The 21,432-nt window shown below is 36.0% G+C and overlaps 1 protein-coding gene across 1 annotated transcript; it reads left to right on the top strand.

Moving 5' to 3' along the window:
• The first annotated feature begins 12,811 nt into the window (after positions 1-12,811).
• LOC145029100 (protein RSI-1-like) lies at positions 12,812-14,130 on the top strand. Its single transcript, XM_078977722.1, has 3 exons — positions 12,812-13,254; positions 13,519-13,543; positions 13,647-14,130. The coding sequence occupies exons 1-3, from the start codon at positions 13,174-13,176 to the stop codon at positions 13,826-13,828; spliced, it is 288 nt and encodes a 95-aa protein (XP_078833848.1). The 5' UTR covers positions 12,812-13,173; the 3' UTR covers positions 13,829-14,130.
• Positions 14,131-21,432: the final 7,302 nt, after the last annotated feature.

Below are 21,432 nucleotides of genomic sequence, written 5' to 3'. Positions count from 1 at the left end.
TATGTGTTCTATCCATGTGAATTTGTTAAAACCAAAGTTTTACGATAAATTCAAACTCATATGGATCGAACTTTCTTAATCTTGATTTCTTGCCTTATGGTAGCACAACTGCCCACCACGTCTTCCAAGTAGTTAAACAGCTCACCTTTTCCTATCAATGTACTTTCCATTGATCAAGGTCCTTGCCTTTTATGCATTCAAATGAGAACTCATAGGACTCACATGCATAATTAACTCGATTGGATTGGCACAGAAACAAAATAATGTCAACACGCTAGGTTGTAAACCTCAACTCGTGTGCTAGTGATAATCAATAAGGTTTATTTGTTCTTGAAGCCTTTCAAGACCATTAAGACTCCCACTGACTCCATGACATATGAGATTCTCTTGTCAATAAACATTTATTGACAACCAAATATTCAAGAGTTAGTGTAGCTTTTATCAAAACACTTCATAAATTGGTCTTAGTTGGTCTCTGTCTTATCCACGACATCACAACTTTCCACAATTGATGAATGTTATAAACCTTCTTAATATTATTCACTCAATGTCACAATCTTGACTTTAAGACTTGTTTTGGAACGAAGTATGATTGACTTCTTGATTTGACCATTTCTTCAATCTTTGATTCCTCTTCTTGGACATACAATTGTACCAAGACTCACTTAGAGGATCAATTAAGATATGGTTCTCAATCATTAAGACCTATCATAAAGCATAAAAGGTACTCTCCCTTCTTCTTAGAATGGAGAAAATTTTATCTCTCTGCCTACTTGATTCTTCTTATTCGTTTTGCTATTGATCTAAACCCTTTAATCAATTCAAAATTACACTTAATCTTGTAAATGTAATCATATTTACTAAGCCTTTAGTAAATCATGATGAATATCTTTGTTACTCTTATGGTAAACTCGATCAACACACAACTGTGTGTACTCGATCTCCTAGTCCTTCACTTGACACTTTGTCAATGAATTAGTCTAATTTCCAAATATGAAATTTCTCATTCATCGTACAACCTAGTTGCGTGATTCCAAGTTTCTGTCCAATTGAAACTTGGGCGATGAGAAACTCTCCCTATTTGGTAAATTCTTGACATTTCCGTAACTAAGAATCATATCCATTCGTTGTAGAAATATGCAAACATCAATTTTCATAACGATTTCATTGCAAGGAAGTAAACAAATAAATAAGTCAAACAAAATTTATTTTATTTATAAAAGCAGCGGAAAAACATTTGTCCTTACAATGCAAAATCTATTGAAAACTATGTAAAAAGAAAATTTCTAACAACTCTATCATAACTATCTAAGCTCAAAATCCAATCTTCAAGTCCATGAGATCAAGATCCATCTCTTGTGATTAGATTCATCTTGCTCTCTTATCAAGCTTCCTTTCTTTTCACCGATCCTTCAAAACATTCAAATGCAATCTTATCACATCATGTATTAAGAATCAATGAATAGGAACTTAATGGAGTTAGATAGTGGATTCTTACCTAAAGCGTAGTCATACTTTCGACTCTCCCATCTCTTAGATCTCTTAGGTAAGTAGGGCAACTTCGTCTCCAATGCCCCTTCTCTTGGTAATAAAAGCAAATTGACTCCTTTGGAACAACACATGGAACTACTTCAGACATCGCCTTTCTCTTATGATCAAACTTTTTGATCATTGCATGTCTTTCATTGCCATTGTCTATATCCATAGAGGTCTTGAAGGCAGATTCACCAATCAACTTTGCTTTTCTATTGCGCCAAACCATTGTTGATTCAGCAGCAATAAGCGTGTAGGTAAGATCTATAAGTGTCACGTCGTGGTTCATCATATAGTACTCTCTTACGAACTCACTATACGAGTTAGGAAGTGACTGAAGAACCCAATCAACAGCCATCGCTTCACCGACAACGGATCCCATCATTCTTAATCTATCAATGTGTGACTTCATCCCTAAGACGTGTGCACACACCGACTTGCCTTCTTTATGTTCACTTGCCAAAAGGGCTTGAGTGATCTTGAACTTTTCAAGCCTTTGAACTTGTGGGTTAGGGAGAATAATTGGAGGAGGAGGAGGAAGTGAAGCATGATTTCTTGTTCCTCGATCGAATCGTGGAATATCATCTTCATGTGGAATGCTTGTTCCACGGGATTTGAGAAGACCATAGTTGTCGAACTTTGACATCGGGAGAAAAATGAATTCAAGTTAGTTGATTGATTGAGTCCTTGGTAAATCATCCAAATGAAATTCCAAGGCTAGGATCCAACACAATATCCTACAACTCGGGAGAGGGATGCCGTAACCCAAATTGCAGAACATTTGAAGGTAAGTGAATGACGATTCACTAGTTTCCACCATGAAAAACGAAAAGGAATTTAAGTTTTAAATCTATGAAAACTCCTAGATCCTTTGAGATTCATTGAACATTTCAATGGCATGTTTAAATCTCGATATGCCCCTCTTGTTTGTGACTGGGATGCCGAGGATCACAAAGCGGGTGTGAATAACCATGCAAACTACATGGTGCCCTCACATGTTACAATCACCTATTCGATGTGCCGGTAAACCACACACGCTCCACCGAACTATGACAAACATTGAGTCACCCTTTGCTACCTTTGCTTAGAACCATTTAGTGTGCCGGTAAACCACACACGCTCCACTAACGTCTTCGCAAGGGCACAAAGTGTAATTTCATGGAATTGCATCAATTCACTTTTGCCTAAGTAACTAAGATTGGGAATTTGATAAACATTTAGTTACTTTGTATTTCATTATACTTATAATGGAAGGTTTCGTCCTATCCTACCCGTTCGGCTAACGACCCTCCACTAGTCAAGAGTGCGGTGGGTAAGAGTGGATACCCATTCAATCGCCATTTTATAGGCAATTTCCTTAAACACCCCTTATAGACCAGCTTCGTGAATGAGGCCTACTAACGGTAAGACTGACTTTTACTCATACATATATATAATGTTATACCTTTAATGTTATATATAGTATAGGGTGTATTTTATACTTTTAAAATACTATATGGTTAACTTTAACAATTACACTTTTAATTCAATTAAAAGGTTAACCTAAACTTTTATGGATTTATTAAACCTCTTTTAATTATACTCCTTAATTAATTAATAAAACCATAAGGGTGTGATTTGAACTTTTCAAAACATTACTAGAGTTTTAGAATTTAACATTTCTAATTAAACCTTTTAATCAACTTTTAAATTCCAAAACTTGAGGGAAAGTTTTTGAAATATTTCAAACATTAGGGTTTTAACTATTTAAATTTCAAAACAACAAAACTTTTGGGGTTCAAATTTAAACTATAAAACCTAAAGGGATAAATTGAAACTATTTCACAAGATAATTCAAATCTAAATTACAAATAATCAAACTTTATCTAATAAAACAAGTGATTATCTAAATTTTGACAATTATCTTCTATTTAGGTAAGGATAATCACATAATAATGAAAAAATTCGGATTTTATCACAAAAACAAGTTTATGGTAATTATCCAAAACCAAAACAGGAAGAAAATCGCGAAAACGAGCTGTCAGACACTTTGACTCGTCGAGTCTGGGCTTGGACTCGTCGAGTCCAGCTGACTCGGCGAGTTCACCAAGTGACTCGGCGAGTCAAACCTTCAAAACTCAAAAAATCGATTTTCAGTGCTTATTACGATCAAATATGCATCAATACAATAGAAACCAATCAAGGCTCTGATACCACTGATGGGTTTTGGTCATAAGACATCCTATGTGCTCATACAAACCCTAATGCTTGGATCTAGGTTTCTCTATTGTACATGCTTTGAATCCAAGACTATAAACCCTAATTCTAGCATACATATAATCATATTAACATGAGAATAAGTTTATAGTGTTACCTTGATTGTTATGTAGCAATAACAATCCCAATTCCACCTTGGATTGACTTTGGAATGCTTAGAGTCACAAGTGTCACTCCTCTAATGGCTCACAAACACCATAAGCAAGTGGAGAAGGTATAAAGAAAGAAGTGAGAGGTTAGAATTCGTATCTAGGACCTCTTGGGAAGGGATCCCCGAATTCATGACCCTAGGGGTGTTTATATAGGTGTAGAGATAGGGTTTCAGTCATTATCCTTATCTAGTTGATTATCCATTAAGCAACCAATAAGATAATCCTTGAATCCTTATCATACTCGAATTCTAAGGCTTTCCAACCTTAAATTCGTCCACCATATAAATAAGATAATCCTTACCTTATTTTGTAACTATCACATAATTACAAATCAGCCCCTCTAGTTTAATTAATTACATTTGATCACAAAACTAATTCTTAATTAATTATTGACCAATATTAATTAAACAAATATGATTTCTCCTTTAATATATTATTCTTATAACATATTAATAAATCATATTATCCTCTCTCTCTTTATTCATTTCTCCAATCAAGTTGCTTTGGTGAAGGCAACCCAAAAGGACCATGCACCATCGGGTCAAGTACATACCAAAATAGTTATGGACTTAGACACTAATCCAACAGTCTCCCACTTGGATAAGTCTAACAACTATTCTGCGTATGACTTCAGATCCTGATCTGCAATCGTAGCTTTCCAAAGCCGCTGTCAACTCTGATCATATCAGATACGCGTGTCCTTAGATAAGGGATCATATATTCCTCCATTCTAGATATCGTATGAGATATGATTTCTAATCATTCTCTTTGTACTATATCTCGATTTCCGATTTATGACGACAGACTAACTGAACAAATCAAATTAGTCCTAGCCCGGCCGAGCATTTACGTATGTCATCACTAAACCATCGAGGGGCCCAAAGATATCACTTTTATCCTACTTTGGATAAAAGGAACGGATAAACTTTGATACAATGCTTGCTTGCACTCACTCACCGAATTACACACAACAATATGTTTTATAACACCAAGTTACTGGTGCGTTTACATATTATCAATGTGCAACCGATTCGCAAGATACAACTCACACATCTCGGTTTCAAGAATATAAGATGTTATCGTCTCACCAATCACTCGTAATACAATTCATGGAGTGATCCAAGTGAGCGTGGGTTTAATCCAATGCTCAAATCATATTCGTAAGCACTCATGAACGTTGCAGCAAACATTTGCTTATGTCTAATACTCTTTTAGACAATCCACACACCAATTCACGACAATCTTCATTCATATCTACTTCCAACATATGAACGACTGTGGCCCGTTTGAATAATTCGATTATTCTTAATAAACTCAATTATTCTGGAAGTCAAAACATGCAAGGTGAAACACAAGAATAATACTAATCCCATATGGCCTCAAACCTTTGAGTATAAACAAAACACGTTTTATTTATCACCATATCGATTACTCATTATTTGTCGTTTCGGGTAATCAACTTCGCATTTGAATTCCAACACTTGTCCCATGCTCCTAGCATGCACACAATGTTTACCTATGGTTCTTACTTTTGTGAAATAGACAAATTGAACACATTTCCAATCATTCTCATTTTACAACTCCAAATCCATTTTCTTAAGTGTAAGAATATCAAATTCTTGTTACTTATAGAATATACTAGATTCTAATACTTTATGCAACGATCCTTTTGTAATGTTACTGCACCAAAGTCTCAAAGACTATTGCCAATGATATTACAAATTCCTCTATCGGAGATTGTTTCAAGACAATTCCTTAGATATGATGTCTCTCACTCAAAGTACATTCCTTTGAACATCCTTTTGCATAAAAGTTTCTAATCTAGACATAGATTTTCAATATTTACTTCCCAACATGGACACATTTCCATATTTTCCATATGACAACTCATTCTTAATAGAATCTTATCTATTCGTAATGATGTCGATATTGTCCATCCAATATGGAAACACTTCCATAATTTCCAATACTATACTTCCAACTACTCACAAGCGACCAATCCTCGTCGAACTTTGGATTGTCCTTTGATAGTTGTTTAATTATTTTAGTCAAAACCAATTCTAGTCCCTTTTCCCTCTAAATGCACTATACATTTGGAAAATTTTAGAATGGTCAAACATTAAAGCATTTGCAATCGATCCTATACCCGAAGCGTATGGGACACGACGCATAATGTTTTATTTGCTATGTTCTCAAAATTCGAATTGCGAAGAGGAATGCCGTAATCACAATCGAAATTTTAAGAACACACTATGTACCTTTGACTAAATTTATTAACATTTCGCAACCTAATCCTTTAGATTTGAAATGAAGCATAATATTCTCTCCCTTAATTATAGTAAAACAACCTTTCAACTCTTACAACTTTGCAAAGTATGACTCTTGTTTTCTATAATTAATATTGCCAACTATGCAATACGTGCCTTAATAATCATACAATCATAACATTTATGCTCCCACTATCATGATGATTATTATAAAACATAACACTTATGCTCCCACTAGCTTCGACATGTATTCATAAACATCTTAACTTTCAGAAAAACAATACTTATTGAATTTCTTAAGTTCATGTTTCTAATACTTAGTGCTTTGATAATCTTTTATCAAGGCTTCTTGAACTTATACACTTTTGCCTTAGATAGTTCATATGTGTGTCTTAACAATTAAGACTAATTGCCAAACCTCACAATTCAAATTATGGAAAGGGATGCCGTAACCATGATCGAATTCGAGAATGCAATTTTACAATCACTATCTTTTAAAATCTTTCTTAGTGAAAGCATTTTCTCACAATCATTTTCATGAAGGAGGAAATCTTATGACACTTAGATTTAAACGGTGTATGTGTTCTATCCATGTGAATTTGTTAAAACCAAAGTTTTACGATAAATTCAAACTCATATGGATCGAACTTTCTTAATCTTGATTTCTTGCCTTATGGTAGCACAACTGCCCACCACGTCTTCCAAGTAGTTAAACAGCTCACCTTTTCCTATCAATGTACTTTCCATTGATCAAGGTCCTTGCCTTTTATGCATTCAAATGAAAACTCATAGGACTCACATGCATAATTAACTCGATTGGATTGGCACAGAAACAAAATAATGTCAACACGCTAGGTTGTAAACCTCAACTCGTGTGCTAGTGATAATCAATAAGGTTTATTTGTTCTTGAAGCCTTTCAAGACCATTAAGACTCCCACTGACTCCATGACATATGAGATTCTCTTGTCAATAAACATTTATTGACAACCAAATATTCAAGAGTTAGTGTAGCTTTTATCAAAACACTTCATAAATTGGTCTTAGTTGGTCTCTGTCTTATCCACGACATCACAACTTTCCACAATTGATGAATGTTATAAACCTTCTTAATACTATTCACTCAATGTCACAATCTTGACTTTAAGACTTGTTTTGGAACGAAGTATGATTGACTTCTTGATTTGACCATTTCTTCAATCTTTGATTCCTCTTCTTGGACATACAATTGTACCAAGACTCACTTAGAGGATCAATTGAGATATGGTTCTCAATCATTAAGACCTATCATAAAGCATAAAAGGTACTCTCCCTTCTTCTTAGAATGGAGAAAATTTTATCTCTCTGCCTACTTGATTCTTCTTATTCGTTTTGCTATTGATCTAAACCCTTTAATCAATTCAAAATTACACTTAATCTTGTAAGTGTAATCATATTTACTAAGCCTTTAGTAAATCATGATGAATATCTTTGTTACTCTTATGGTAAACTCGATCAACACACAACTGTGTGTACTCGATCTCCTAGTCCTTCACTTGACACTTTGTCAATGAATTAGTCTAATTTCCAAATATGAAATTTCTCATTCATCGTACAACCTAGTTGCGTGATTCCAAGTTTCTGTCCAATTGAAACTTGGGCGATGAGAAACTCTCCCTATTTGGTAAATTCTTGACATTTCCGTAACTAAGAATCATATCCATTCGTTGTAGAAATATGCAAACATCAATTTTCATAACGATTTCATTGCAAGGAAGTAAACAAATAAATAAGTCAAACAAAATTTATTTTATTTATAAAAGCAGCGGAAAAACATTTGTCCTTACAATGCAAAATCTATTGAAAACTATGTAAAAAGAAAATTTCTAACAACTCTATCATAACTATCTAAGCTCAAAATCCAATCTTCAAGTCCATGAGATCAAGATCCATCTCTTGTGATTAGATTCATCTTGCTCTCTTATCAAGCTTCCTTTCTTTTCACCGATCCTTCAAAACATTCAAATGCAATCTTATCACATCATGTATTAAGAATCAATGAATAGGAACTTAATGGAGTTAGATAGTGGATTCTTACCTAAAGCGTAGTCATACTTTCGACTCTCCCATCTCTTAGATCTCTTAGGTAAGTAGGGCAACTTCGTCTCCAATGCCCCTTCTCTTGGTAATAAAAGCAAATTGACTCCTTTGGAACAACACATGGAACTACTTCAGACATCGCCTTTCTCTTATGATCAAACTTTTTGATCATTGCATGTCTTTCATTGCCATTGTCTATATCCATAGAGGTCTTGAAGGCAGATTCACCAATCAACTTTGCTTTTCTATTGCGCCAAACCATTGTTGATTCAGCAGCAATAAGCGTGTAGGTAAGATCTATAAGTGTCACGTCGTGGTTCATCATATAGTACTCTCTTACGAACTCACTATACGAGTTAGGAAGTGACTGAAGAACCCAATCAACAGCCATCGCTTCACCGACAACGGATCCCATCATTCTTAATCTATCAATGTGTGACTTCATCCCTAAGACGTGTGCACACACCGACTTGCCTTCTTTATGTTCACTTGCCAAAAGGGCTTGAGTGATCTTGAACTTTTCAAGCCTTTGAACTTGTGGGTTAGGGAGAATAATTGGAGGAGGAGGAGGAAGTGAAGCATGATTTCTTGTTCCTCGATCGAATCGTGGAATATCATCTTCATGTGGAATGCTTGTTCCACGGGATTTGAGAAGACCATAGTTGTCGAACTTTGACATCGGGAGAAAAATGAATTCAAGTTAGTTGATTGATTGAGTCCTTGGTAAATCATCCAAATGAAATTCCAAGGCTAGGATCCAACACAATATCCTACAACTCGGGAGAGGGATGCCGTAACCCAAATTGCAGAACATTTGAAGGTAAGTGAATGACGATTCACTAGTTTCCACCATGAAAAACGAAAAGGAATTTAAGTTTTAAATCTATGAAAACTCCTAGATCCTTTGAGATTCATTGAACATTTCAATGGCATGTTTAAATCTCGATATGCCCCTCTTGTTTGTGACTGGGATGCCGAGGATCACAAAGCGGGTGTGAATAACCATGCAAACTACATGGTGCCCTCACATGTTACAATCACCTATTCGATGTGCCGGTAAACCACACACGCTCCACCGAACTATGACAAACATTGAGTCACCCTTTGCTACCTTTGCTTAGAACCATTTAGTGTGCCGGTAAACCACACACGCTCCACTAACGTCTTCGCAAGGGCACAAAGTGTAATTTCATGGAATTGCATCAATTCACTTTTGCCTAAGTAACTAAGATTGGGAATTTGATAAACATTTAGTTACTTTGTATTTCATTATACTTATAATGGAAGGTTTCGTCCTATCCTACCCGTTCGGCTAACGACCCTCCACTAGTCAAGAGTGCGGTGGGTAAGAGTGGATACCCATTCAATCGCCATTTTATAGGCAATTTCCTTAAACACCCCTTATAGACCAGCTTCGTGAATGAGGCCTACTAACGGTAAGACTGACTTTTACTCATACATATATATAATGTTATACCTTTAATGTTATATATAGTATAGGGTGTATTTTATACTTTTAAAATACTATATGGTTAACTTTAACAATTACACTTTTAATTCAATTAAAAGGTTAACCTAAACTTTTATGGATTTATTAAACCTCTTTTAATTATACTCCTTAATTAATTAATAAAACCATAAGGGTGTGATTTGAACTTTTCAAAACATTACTAGAGTTTTAGAATTTAACATTTCTAATTAAACCTTTTAATCAACTTTTAAATTCCAAAACTTGAGGGAAAGTTTTTGAAATATTTCAAACATTAGGGTTTTAACTATTTAAATTTCAAAACAACAAAACTTTTGGGGTTCAAATTTAAACTATAAAACCTAAAGGGATAAATTGAAACTATTTCACAAGATAATTCAAATCTAAATTACAAATAATCAAACTTTATCTAATAAAACAAGTGATTATCTAAATTTTGACAATTATCTTCTATTTAGGTAAGGATAATCACATAATAATGAAAAAATTCGGATTTTATCACAAAAACAAGTTTATGGTAATTATCCAAAACCAAAACAGGAAGAAAATCGCGAAAACGAGCTGTCAGACACTTTGACTCGTCGAGTCTGGGCTTGGACTCGTCGAGTCCAGCTGACTCGGCGAGTTCACCAAGTGACTCGGCGAGTCAAACCTTCAAAACTCAAAAAATCGATTTTCAGTGCTTATTACGATCAAATATGCATCAATACAATAGAAACCAATCAAGGCTCTGATACCACTGATGGGTTTTGGTCATAAGACATCCTATGTGCTCATACAAACCCTAATGCTTGGATCTAGGTTTCTCTATTGTACATGCTTTGAATCCAAGACTATAAACCCTAATTCTAGCATACATATAATCATATTAACATGAGAATAAGTTTATAGTGTTACCTTGATTGTTATGTAGCAATAACAATCCCAATTCCACCTTGGATTGACTTTGGAATGCTTAGAGTCACAAGTGTCACTCCTCTAATGGCTCACAAACACCATAAGCAAGTGGAGAAGGTATAAAGAAAGAAGTGAGAGGTTAGAATTCGTATCTAGGACCTCTTGGGAAGGGATCCCCGAATTCATGACCCTAGGGGTGTTTATATAGGTGTAGAGATAGGGTTTCAGTCATTATCCTTATCTAGTTGATTATCCATTAAGCAACCAATAAGATAATCCTTGAATCCTTACCAACCTTAAATTCGTCCACCATATAAATAAGATAATCCTTACCTTATTTTGTAACTATCACATAATTACAAATCAGCCCCTCTAGTTTAATTAATTACATTTGATCACAAAACTAATTCTTAATTAATTATTGACCAATATTAATTAAACAAATATGATTTCTCCTTTAATATATTATTCTTATAACATATTAATAAATCATATTATCCTCTCTCTCTTTATTCATTTCTCCAATCAAGTTGCTTTGGTGAAGGCAACCCAAAAGGACCATGCACCATCGGGTCAAGTACATACCAAAATAGTTATGGACTTAGACACTAATCCAACACCTAGTGAACCTAAACAACTGGGGAAACCTTCGATCTTAACAATTGGTGCAAAAACAGAAGGATTTTGTGGAAAATGCACCCTGACTCGTCGAGTCCCAAGAATGACTCGTTGAGTCCCTCTATGTCCAAAACTATACACTCGATTATAATGGGTCTTAACGTGTCAAAACCATAGATTTGGCCTCCTAGGGTCCATTTTATACTTAAAGCTTCAAACTTGATGTATATACAAAATGTGTTTTTCCTTGGTTATTTTTCTTAAAACCACCCACTTTTTTTTGGTTATTACTCGAATTTTCTCAATCTAAATCATCACACACATTTTTTTTTCATTCATTAGTTGTAACCAACTAAGCTACCTGGACCTTTTTCCTAAAATATGTTTTTTGCTTACACTTTTTCATCAAGCTTTCGAGCAAAATATCCACACTTTTTTTTAGTAGTGAATAAGATGCTTGACAACAACGCTAAATCCAAACATTTAACGTGTAACACAATACCTTAAGTGTGGGAGGGCAACCTATATGTAGGAATGTATCCCTTAGAATGGTCATTCTATCACAAAGTTGCACAAAATTAGCAGAAGTCTTGAGAACCAATGTCCGACCCACTATATGATAAATGGTCTTGGTTCGATTCAATCCGACCCAACTAGACCAATTGCTCACCCTAAGTTTGATACCTTAGTTGATAACCGTTGATTTCCATTTCAGAGATCATGAAAACAACATTCGCAATATACGTGATTAGGGCTGTAAACGAACCGAACGAACACGAACAAGGTCTTGTTCATGTTCGTTCGTTTAAGTTAGCCGAACAACAAACGAACACGAACAGATAAACGAACAAGATTTTCTTGTTCATGTTCGTTCGTTTAACAAATTACTTTGTTCATGTTCGTTCATTATGTTCGTGAACATGCTAAACGAACATAAACGAACAAACATAAACGAACAAAGATAAAAAAAAAACACAATTGAACATATATGAACATAAAAGAACATATAATATAACAATATAATAAAAAATAATTGAATATAGATGAATATAAATAAATTTAAATGAACTAACATAAACGAACGTAAACAAATATAATAAACGAACGTTCACGAACATAAATGAACGAACGAGATCATTGTTCATTTCATTTATTTAACTAAACGAACGATAATTTTTGTTCATGTTCGTTAATTTATTAAATAAACGAACTTCCCGCCGAACGGTTCGTCGAACGTTCAGTTCGTTTACAGCTCTATACGTGATCATCTGTTACAAATGTTGAACAAATATATCAACTAACTACAAAGACACCTCCTATTTTGATATTTTTTGTAATTAATCCTTATTATTTTCTTGCATTTACTTTGTAGACATATCTCGTTATTGCCCAAAGCCTCAAAGTAATAAATATTCTTCAACAGCCAAAAATAATATAATAATAAATTAAGTATGAAAGGGACACAAAATGATGGCGCCTTAGTTCCTGAAACGCGGCATTTTATCCGGTAAATTTAATTTCCTTCGATCTCACGATCCGGAGGACGGAAGTGGCTGCATCCCCTGTTCACGCCTTAACCTCCGCATCGACCACCACCCCGCCGCTTCCACCAGGCCACCACCACCGCTGTTCTCTCTCTCTCTCTCTCTCTCTCTCTCTCTCTCTCTCTCACACACACACACACAAACACGATCTACTGTGTGTGAATCTGAGCTAGGAACCAACCCCCATTCTCCAAGAAAAACACATCCCCTGCTCCCTATAAATAATAACCTTCCCACTGCAATTCTTCTTCACAATCTACATTCTATCGCATTCTATCTGTTCTTTCTCACTCACATATCATCAGATTTCCATTTTTTTTCAGTGAGTGAGAGAGACAAAATGGCAGGAGGACGTCCGTACACTGCTCTGCTTTTGGTCCTATCGTTTATTCTCTTGATCGCATTCGCCGATTTTGCTCAGGTAACTTCCATTCTGTATAAACTAAAACCAGGTCGAATTAGCTCCGTTTTCCGTCGATCTAGCATACCCAGTAGTCTTCAAATGCATTAACGATGATGAATTTTGTCTGCATAATGCTGAAATTCATTCTAAGATTACATGATTTTGATTTGCATGAACTTAAAGAACACATTTGTTGTACTTTTCTGGATCAAATTTTGTAACGAAATGATGAGTTTAAGCTTTCTTATATCTAACCTAACTTTTGGATTTTCATTTTTACAGGGATACAAGAAGCTTCGTCCTAGAGGTACTGCATTATCAACATATTCAAATTCAGTTTGTGAATACTTTGAACAGAAGTTTTGTTTTTGATCTAAAATGTTGATTTTTTTATTGGATTCGTTGTACAGATTGTAAACCCAAATGTATATATCGATGCTCTGCAACATCACACAAGAAGCCATGCATGTTCTTCTGTCAAAAGTGTTGTGCGAAATGCTTGTGTGTACCAAAAGGTGTTTATGGCAACAAACAGGCATGTGCTTGCTACAACAACTGGAAGACTAAGGAAGGCAAACCCAAGTGTCCTTGATTTTTATGTTTCAAAGATCGGAGGGGTTTCATTGACAATTTTATAAGTCAAAGGGTCTAACTGTTTCTTTCACCAGTTTATGTTTGTTTTGTTGATTCGAATAAGGGAAGTGTACGGATAACCGAGGGGTATTTTAGTCAAAGTGTTGTCCGTAGGGTGTTGCCTCTTTTATGCTAAGCTAAACTAGGATATCATGTCAAACTTATCAAGTTGTAACTGTGTTTTTGTCTTTATGTATTTAGAGCATTTATGATGATGTGTCGTGAAGAAAAATGTATCTTTATGAAAAAAATATATATTAATTGGTGTGGCATAAGTGCATGTACTTATAAAATTAAAAATCATTAATGTTTGTGATAAGTGTATATTGGTTGCGACCTTTTTCTTTCATGGAGAATATGAAATTCAACTCCATTTGAGTGCATCAAGACTATAGGAGTAGCATTTTATTAAACGTGAAATGGATTTGTCAAACTTCTCTCTATGCTTGGTGGCAGCTTCATTTGATGTATTTTATCAAAGTTGAAATGTATTTGTCAATTTCGTCTAGGAAACCAAAGGAAGTTGATTATGGAAAGTCTATGTTGGTTCAAATCCATCTCGGCCCAACAAACGTCAATCTTCTAAGTTTTTAATGTTAAAACATAACCCAATTTGTCTTATAAGTTTGGTTGAGTGTGAGTGTTTAAAATAAGAAATAAGCTTTAGTTTAGGGTTATGTGTGTGCTTGATGTGTGTTTGGTGTGGTTTATATGTTTGAATCATACATAACCTAATATATGTATAATAAGATGGATAAAAGTGTGTGTGTGTGAATTGATGCTTATATAATCATATAAGAAAATGTGTGTGTTCATGTTAAGATCTAGGATGTAGATGTGTTTTTGGGTCTCTTTGGTCCTTTATACTTGAAACTTTGGAGTTTGAAGAACTCCATAACATTAGACTTGTTATTCTTGGACATATAGATATTTCTATGGTGTTGTTTGTTTTTTTGAAGCCAAAATGTTGCAGTCTCCGAACCACATCTGCAAGCCTCTGTAGCAAAAGAGGTGGATCAAATGTCTGCAGTCTGTAATAAGAAGACTGTTTGTTTTTAGCGTTTGTAGTTGTTGAAATAAATTGATTTTTCAAACTTAATTTCATATCATAAACATTAAAAATGCATTTTCAGCAAAAAAAAAAAAATGCACGGTGGTCCATGTTTTTTTGGTTTAAGTTAAAATGAGGTCCGAAGACCTTTGAAGACAGTAGTCCATGTCTACGCCAAGAAGACCTTGAGCAGACATTTTTTGATTTGCGCACTTCCAAAAAACAAACACTCTGTGAGGGCATATGTCTGCGCATTATCTGTGTGGCGCAGACAAAAGTGGTTGCGCAGATCTTCACATTAAAAAAAAAAAAAAAAAAAAAAAAAAAAAAACACCTAAGACATTTTGAGTGCATGTATGGGGTTCCTTTGGAGCCATGCAAGAAAGGAAGTCTTTTTAGGACTCTTTTTAGTTAGAATTTGATATTGGATTTGATTAAGCCAAAGGCATGGATCAAATTAGAAACATTATCCATTAAAACCTTCATATGTTTCAGATCTGAAAGTTATGACCCTTGGTTGAAGGGATTAAGAACTTAAAGAATGAGTATGATTAGTTGAGAATAGCAGCGGAACCTTTTGGATGGTCGTGGTGCACATATGGAAGAAATTGTGACTATCTTGTCGCCTAGTGGTAGCGACGCGACAAAGGACTAGTCGCGACGCATTGACCTTTGACCGTTAACTTTTTGACCAGTTTGACATTTAGTCAAATTGGAGATTTTGAGGTGTAGACTGAGTTTTAGCCTCTGATTGGTTTAGATGGTTCGTGTAGCTGATTCTTTGGGACTTCAAGTAGTTGGAATTCAGTTCTTTAATTTATGTGAGTAGTATGGCAGTCTTAGGCTTCTTTTCTCCCAATTGTCTTGCTCTTTTTCTGGCGTAGAAGGGGGTTGGCTTCAGCGGTTTCCGCCTTCAATGGTGGCTAGGAGGTGGCGGCTGGAGGATGGGGGTATAAGGTGGCGGCTGGAAGATACCACGCTAGGGTTAGGGTTTTAGGTTAGATGAGGCCTAAAAACGGGAGGGAAGATATCGGGTTCAAGTCCCGTGTCATTACCAAACATTACATCATTTTTACACTTTCAGTCCCTCCCCCTCCAATCCTTTTCAACATAAATCCTACAATTTACAAAGCAGCCCCCAACATCAATGATTCATAACAATTGAAGTCCTATAAGTTACCATTTAACCCTCAACATTCAAAAATCCTTTTAATCTGAGTCCAACAATTACCAAACACTCCCTAACTTCTGAAAATCTTTACAAAATAAATCTCGAAATTACACTTTAAACCCCCAAAAATCCAAAATTCTGACATTTAACTCCTCGAAACCAACACCCCCCTAAATATTATTGATTTTGGCTACAACAATATAAAATAATAATAAAAATTACATCTCGGGGATTTAGATTTTATCATTTATTTAATTAACTTAAAACAGAATGTTACAACTCTCCCTCACTTAAATTAGACTTCGTCTTTGAAATCCTTCCTTACCATCCTGACACGCTAAACATCTTGAGCAACACGACCTCAGCCACAAGCATACCCCAACCTTTCCAAGGAAACCAAAACCATCCCTCGTAGGGTTCTAAAATCTAAAGACGAACGAATTCCTTGCAACCTGATCACATCTACTCCATCTGAAATTTGAAGTCTCGAGATGGTCTGTCTCCCTGACAGATTGTCCCATTCTGGACCATTGTTGAATTCATTACACTTATCTCCAAACTGGCTACTCAACTTCTGATAACTTGAGGTTCCCACAAAACACAGAAGCACAGACGAACTTTCCCTGCAGTACCCTATACTTGACAAAAAGCTCATCCGAAATACTGAATTCTTACCCGGTTGTTGAACCAAAGGGAAATCTTACAGTCGACCCACGCGACCTCCGAAGGAAACTTCAACTAGCACTACTTTCCCTCGCCATATCTGTGACATCCCCAATTTCACAGCTAGAAAAGACCGATTTATTTATGCTTTGTTTTTAAAATCAGAGTAATCATTTAAAGAAAACGGTTGCGGAATTTGTTCCCAAAACAAGATATGATAAAAAAAACTTATCAAAACAATTCTCAAGGAGAATGTATTTTCATTAAATAATAAAACCTCGGGATGTCATGTTCCGATACAGACACATAAGCATAAACAGAACATACATTCATTTACTCTAGTGATTTACATCTCCTTTAATCTCTCAGTGCAAAACAGCTTCGTATCGATACCTGTGATACAATTAAACTGAGTGGGTCAGACTTGGGAGCCTGGTGAGCATATAGGGTTTTCAACCCACAATATTATATCATATATATATATATATATATATATATATATATATATATATATATATATATATATATATATATATATATATATATAATCATCAAACAATCAACCCAATTACCCATTCCCCATTATCTTCTTTACTCTTAAGGTTTTACCCTAAGAATCAACTATCCTTCATTCATTCATTCCTAAGGATTGACCTAAGGAATCAGCACGAAGTCCATTGCTGCCAAAGTTTATCTATCAGGTATTAAATCCATAGCTATCAGACGCTAACTCCATAGTCATCAAGGTTCACTTAACGTGCGCTAACTCCATAGTCGCCAAGGTTCGTCTATACGGTACTAAATCCATAGCTACCAAGGTTTATCTTGTTTATTGATAGTATCATACTCGAGATCCCTCTCGCAATACATGCCAATGGATTACTAACATGTTTATCTTGTTTATTGACAATATCATACTCGAGATCCCTCTCGCAATACATGTCAATGGATTACTAACAAGTTTATCTTATTTACTGACAGTATCATACTCGAGATCCCTATCGCAATACATGCCAATGGATTACTAATAGGTTTATCTTGCTTATTGACAGTATTATAATCGAGATCCCTCTCGCAATACATGCCAAGGGATTAATAACAGGTTTATCTTGCTTATTGACAGTATCATACTCGAGATCCCTCTCGCAATACATGCCAATGGATTACTAACAGGTTTATCTTGCTTATTGACAGTATCATACTCGAGATCCCTCTCGCAATACATGTCAATGGATTAATAACAGGTATATCTCTTTTATTGACAATATCATACTCGAGATCCCTCTCGCAATACATGTCAATGGATTAATAACTAGTTTATCTCTATTCCTGATCCCTACTCACGGATCTAAAGCTAACCTTTTGATCTTATTATCGAACTCATCTTTTATCCTACACCAACTATCTCATCTACCCATGTCCTACCCAACATATTTGTAGATACAAAATACATATACAGATTAACTCATTTAACACCTATATAAAACATCCATTCTACACTCATCTCAAATAAACAACAATATATAAACACATAGTACGTATTTCATAGCAAATACTTAATATATATGTGTTAGAAGAAAGTGATCACATACTCACCCAAAACATATACTTAATACATTAAAACAATACTTGTATTAAAATCGTGTTATGAAAGGGACTATACACTCACTTGATCAGAAGATGATCGGACAGCACTACAGCTCTAAGAGTAGTATTCCTCAGTGAAACCGGGATATCTTCACACACCGGGTTTCTCACGGGCAGAGCTTCGGCTCGGAAACTCTTTTTCTTCGCGGGATCTTCGAGCTTCGGGACTTGCTACGGGTCTCGGGATGATATCGGGGCTTCGAGGGTATTTCTTTGCACGTAAATTGATGCAATACAGGTGAGAGATGAGAGAATGAGCAACCAAACTCGGTTGGCCCTTCAAATCTATTTATAGGGCAAAATTGGCCCTTGCCACGTCGTGGCACCTTTTTCCACGTCATGGGCTTGGTCGTCACTACATGTGTCATCGTCCACTTGCTCTGTCAGACTCCAGAATGCGTCAGAAGTCCTGCCACGTCGTGACCACTGCTGCCACGTCGTGGTCTCTGACACAGCTTTGGGGTTCGCGCCTCGAACTTCAGAAATTCATAATTTTCGCATACGAACTCCGTTTTCGCCGTTCTTTATATCAACGCGAAGGTGAGATTATGCTATACAACTCTCGTTTAGACTCCGTTGGCTAATTTTGACTTTATTTTTAATATATAAAAATATATTACTTATATATTATTTTTAGTAGGTCGGGACAGGAAAACTCCGTTATAAATTCATAACTTCTTCATCCGACGTTCGTTTTCGTCCGTCTTTCCGTAGTTGCACTACTATCGATGAGATTTTCCATTATCATTTAGATTGTTTTGGATAAATATCGCTCTAATGTAAATTCAGTATTTACATCGCGTTGTGTCGTGCCGGTTCTGTCGTGAAAGTTCAACAGGTCATAACTTCTTCGTTATAACTCGGATTTCGACGTTCTTTATATATTCGGAAACCTCGTAACATAAAATACATATTAGTTAAGATTAATCCTTCTAAATAATCTTTCCCAAAAAAGTCATTTTTGACGTTCACTATCCTTAAATTGACTAGCCCAGATCTACGGGCGTTACAATTATCTCCCCATTAGGATGATTACGTCCCGGAATCATCAATGAAATAAGACTTGTATAATGATTTCATATGTTATCTTTCCATACTAAGTAAAAACCGTGATGCTCAATCTTGCATCTGTTCTTCGTACTATGTTGGACTTTCAATCATAACCTTCAAGTTACAAAATAAGTCCTCATTTTGGACTCCTTCTTCTTCTTAGGATAAATACTTTCCTTTATCTATTGTAACATACCGATGGGTCATATTCTAATGACCTCTCATCGTATGATGCAACGCTTAGACTCAAGTCTCTTAGAGTCAAATTCCATGATGGAATATACCTTCCTTCATATTCTAATGTGATATAATCACTTTTTTACATGTAGCATTTCTAGTTACAAGCTTCCTTAACAACGAGCGCGATGCCATCGATCACATTGGTACGCTGGGCGTACTGCAATGATCGCCAATACAAAAGCCCAAAAGAAAGTCCACAAGAGGAGTACGCTGGGCGTACTCTCCTTGGTACGCTGGGCGTATTGCAATGATCGCCAAAAGAAAAACGGGACACTGGCCCGCTACGCGGGGCGTACTCGAAGGTTACGCAGGGCGTAACTGCGAGATCCATTAAGTCCTTTCCAACCTCTTAATGGCTTAAGCTCTTAAGCCCAAACTTCAGATCCATATGCCAAATATGAGTAGAAATCATAAAGTCTCAGACTTTATCACTTGGGACGTCCTTAATCTCTTAATCCATTAAGACCTATATAACTCATACATGGAACAACTACAGCCCTTGGGACCTCATTTTTATCACTCAAGACCTCTCCAAAGGTCTGAAAGGACAGATAATCTTGACCAAATCGAACTATGCAACAATATGAGGACTATTGGGACAAGAATGATAACAAAGCTTCAAAATACATACATCTATGCAATATGAAGGTCAAGCAAGAAGCTTTATACCTCAAACAAGCTCCAAAGGGTGGTATTTCTTCAGATCTCCAAGCTCCACACGTTCTTCTTCTTCTTTGACAACTTCCCTTTTCTCCTTCAAGCCTTTCTTTTGCCAACAAGAGCTTTCCAAGGTCAAACACACCCAAAAATGAGAGGATACGAGATCTAGGGTTTCTCTGAGGTTGAAGATGAGCATATGGAGGCTGAGGGGTGAACCAACATGTTCCTTATATAATGGCTAACCCTAAAAATAGGGTTTGGGGTTTCTGAGAGTACGCTGGGCGTACCTCCTTGGTACGCTGGGAGTACTCACCCGGCCACCCGCAACCTTTCATCTTATTACGTTGGGCGTACCCAGCCACCTTTCAAAACTTACATGCATGCCATGCATGCATGGGATCCTTGTTCTACTTATACCACAAAGATCTAAAAAACAATGATCAACATCAAGACACTGCAACTCCTCTAATCTAAACCCACTCTCAAATATCTTTACACTCAAACGAGGGTGACGAGAAGCCCAATACTTCTAACACATACACCCGCCCGAAACCTTCTCGGATGAAACTCATTTCTAGAAAGGGACCAGAATTACCTTTCTCTTAATTCTCAGAGACTCATAATTAAACACTTAAAGAACGGGGTGTTACAGATTCCAAACGGACTCAGCGAGTAGGCAATCAACTCGACGAGTTGGTCAGAAGTTTCACGATTCTTGACTTTGCCTTGTCGTACATGATGGGTTTTGAGCATTCTAACACTTCCTAAGTGTACATGCAACCCTAATAACCTTGGATCTATGTTTGTCTAATTGTCATGCAAAGTTGAATTCCAAGGTTATATTCCTATCTAGCATACATGGGGAACAATTTTAACATAAAGTATAGATAGAATAACTTACCTTGTTGTTGTTTGTGTTCCTTGAAACCTTGTGAGCCTAGCACCCCAAGTGTGATGCCTCAAATGCTTCACACAACACCAAATGCTCTTGGAAGAACTTATGAGAGTATACTCACTTCTTCAAAATCGGCCAAGCCCTCTTGTTTCTTAGTGTAGCTGATTTTGGGTGGAGAATATGTTA

Source organism: Lactuca saligna, chromosome 2 (genome assembly GCF_052625555.1).
Source record: "Lactuca saligna cultivar CGN05327 chromosome 2, ASM5262555v1, whole genome shotgun sequence".
Taxonomy (NCBI): domain Eukaryota; kingdom Viridiplantae; phylum Streptophyta; class Magnoliopsida; order Asterales; family Asteraceae; genus Lactuca; species Lactuca saligna.
This window is presented reverse-complemented; position numbering and strand designations above follow the sequence as displayed.